The 1,547-nt window shown below is 44.9% G+C and overlaps 1 protein-coding gene and 1 long non-coding RNA gene across 2 annotated transcripts in view; both read left to right on the top strand.

Moving 5' to 3' along the window:
* The window catches only part of LOC116050052, a 5,837-nt gene extending 5,717 nt beyond the window's left edge, over positions 1-120 (top strand). Inside the window, exon 3 of the long non-coding RNA XR_004895342.1 lies at positions 1-120. This exon is cut by the window's left edge and continues 27 nt beyond it. This is a non-coding gene — a long non-coding RNA (uncharacterized LOC116050052).
* Positions 1-1,547, top strand: part of LOC118493488 (gastrula zinc finger protein XlCGF57.1-like) — a gene marked incomplete at its 3' end in the record, with an annotated part of 25,766 nt that extends 24,219 nt beyond the window's left edge. The window contains exon 4 of the mRNA XM_035993438.1: positions 706-1,547. Coding sequence (XP_035849331.1) covers positions 706-1,547 — 842 coding nt within the window. The remainder of the gene's footprint in view (positions 1-705) is intronic.

Here is a 1,547-nt window from a genome sequence, read left to right as displayed (position 1 = left end):
AGGAGCAGCAGGAGTGTAGCTCCAGTGTGGACCAGCAGGAGCCAGAGCCCCCCCCACACATTAAAGAGGAACAGGAGGAACTGTGGAGCAGTCAGGAGGGAGAGCAGCTTCAAGGGCTGGAGGAGGCTGATATCACCAAGTTCCCATTCACTCCTGTTCCTGTGAAGAGTGAAGATGATGAAGAGGAAGCTCAGTCCTCACAGCTTCATCAGAGACAAACTCAACACATGGAAACAAAAGGTAACTGTGACATTTTCAAGGAGAGCGGAGAACCTGCGTCAGGTTTGAGAAATCATGTGACTGTGCATTGATGTGATCACACAGCAAACGTTAACGCTTATAGACAAATAATCAGTGCAACTGTTTTCTGAGCCAGTGGAAGCATGTAGATGTTAAACAGAAGAGGCCCCAGAATGGAGCCTTGGGGAACTCCGCATTTCATATTTGTCCGTTCAGATGTTTATCTATAGACACAAAGTAGTCCCTGTTCTTTAAGTAGGATTCAAACCAGACCAGAAAATTAAATAAGAATAATATAAGCCTCAGGTATAATTGTCAGTCTTTACAGCACTCGGGCTGAAAGTTAGATTGCAGAAACCTGAAATACCAGGGTTTTTTTACCACGTAAAGAGATTTGGAACGAGACTCTTGATGCTGTCTCTCTGTGTCTGTGTTAACGTCTCTCTGTGTGTTTCCTGTTTCCTGCAGATGTGCAACAGTGGTTGGTGATTAAAGAAGAGGTTCCCCCTGAGCAGCAGGAGTGTAGCTCCAGTGTGGACCAGGAGGAGCCAGAGCCCCCCCCACACATTAAAGAGGAACAGGAGGAACTGTGGAGCAGTCAGGAGGGAGAGCAGCTTCAAGGGCTGGAGGAGGCTGATATCACCAAGTTCCCATTCACTCCCGACCCTGTGAAGAGTGAAGATGATGAAGAGGAAGCTCAGTCCTCACAGCTTCATCAAAGACAAACTCAACACATGGAAACAGAAGCTGATGGAGAGGACACAGTACACAGTAGACATCTAATGAGACACATTAAAACTCATACAGGAGAGAAGCCTTTCAGCTGCTCTGAGTGTGGGAGAAGATTTGGCCGCAGTACACATCTAAGGAGACACATTAAAAGTCATACAGGAGAAAAACCTTTCAGCTGCTCAGTTTGTAATAAATCTTTTACACAGAGTGAACATTTACGGTCACACATGAGAACTCACACAGGAGAAAAACCTTTTAGCTGCTCAGTCTGTAAGAAATCTTTTACACAGAGTGGAGATTTACAGTCACACATGAGAATCCACACAGGAGAGAAGCCTTTCAGCTGCTCTGAGTGTGGTAGAGCTTTCACTGAACGTGGACATCTGAAGACCCACATGATTACTCATTCTGGAGAAAAACCTTTCAGCTGCTCAGTCTGTAAGAAATATTTTACACACAGTGGAGCTTTAAAGATGCACATGAGAACTCACACAGGAGAAAAACCTTTCAGCTGCTCAGTCTGTAAGAAATCTTTTACACAGAGTGGAAATTTACAAAAACACATGAGAATCCAC

Source organism: Sander lucioperca, chromosome 16, assembly GCF_008315115.2.
Source record: "Sander lucioperca isolate FBNREF2018 chromosome 16, SLUC_FBN_1.2, whole genome shotgun sequence".
Lineage (NCBI taxonomy): Eukaryota > Metazoa > Chordata > Actinopteri > Perciformes > Percidae > Sander > Sander lucioperca.
This window is presented reverse-complemented; position numbering and strand designations above follow the sequence as displayed.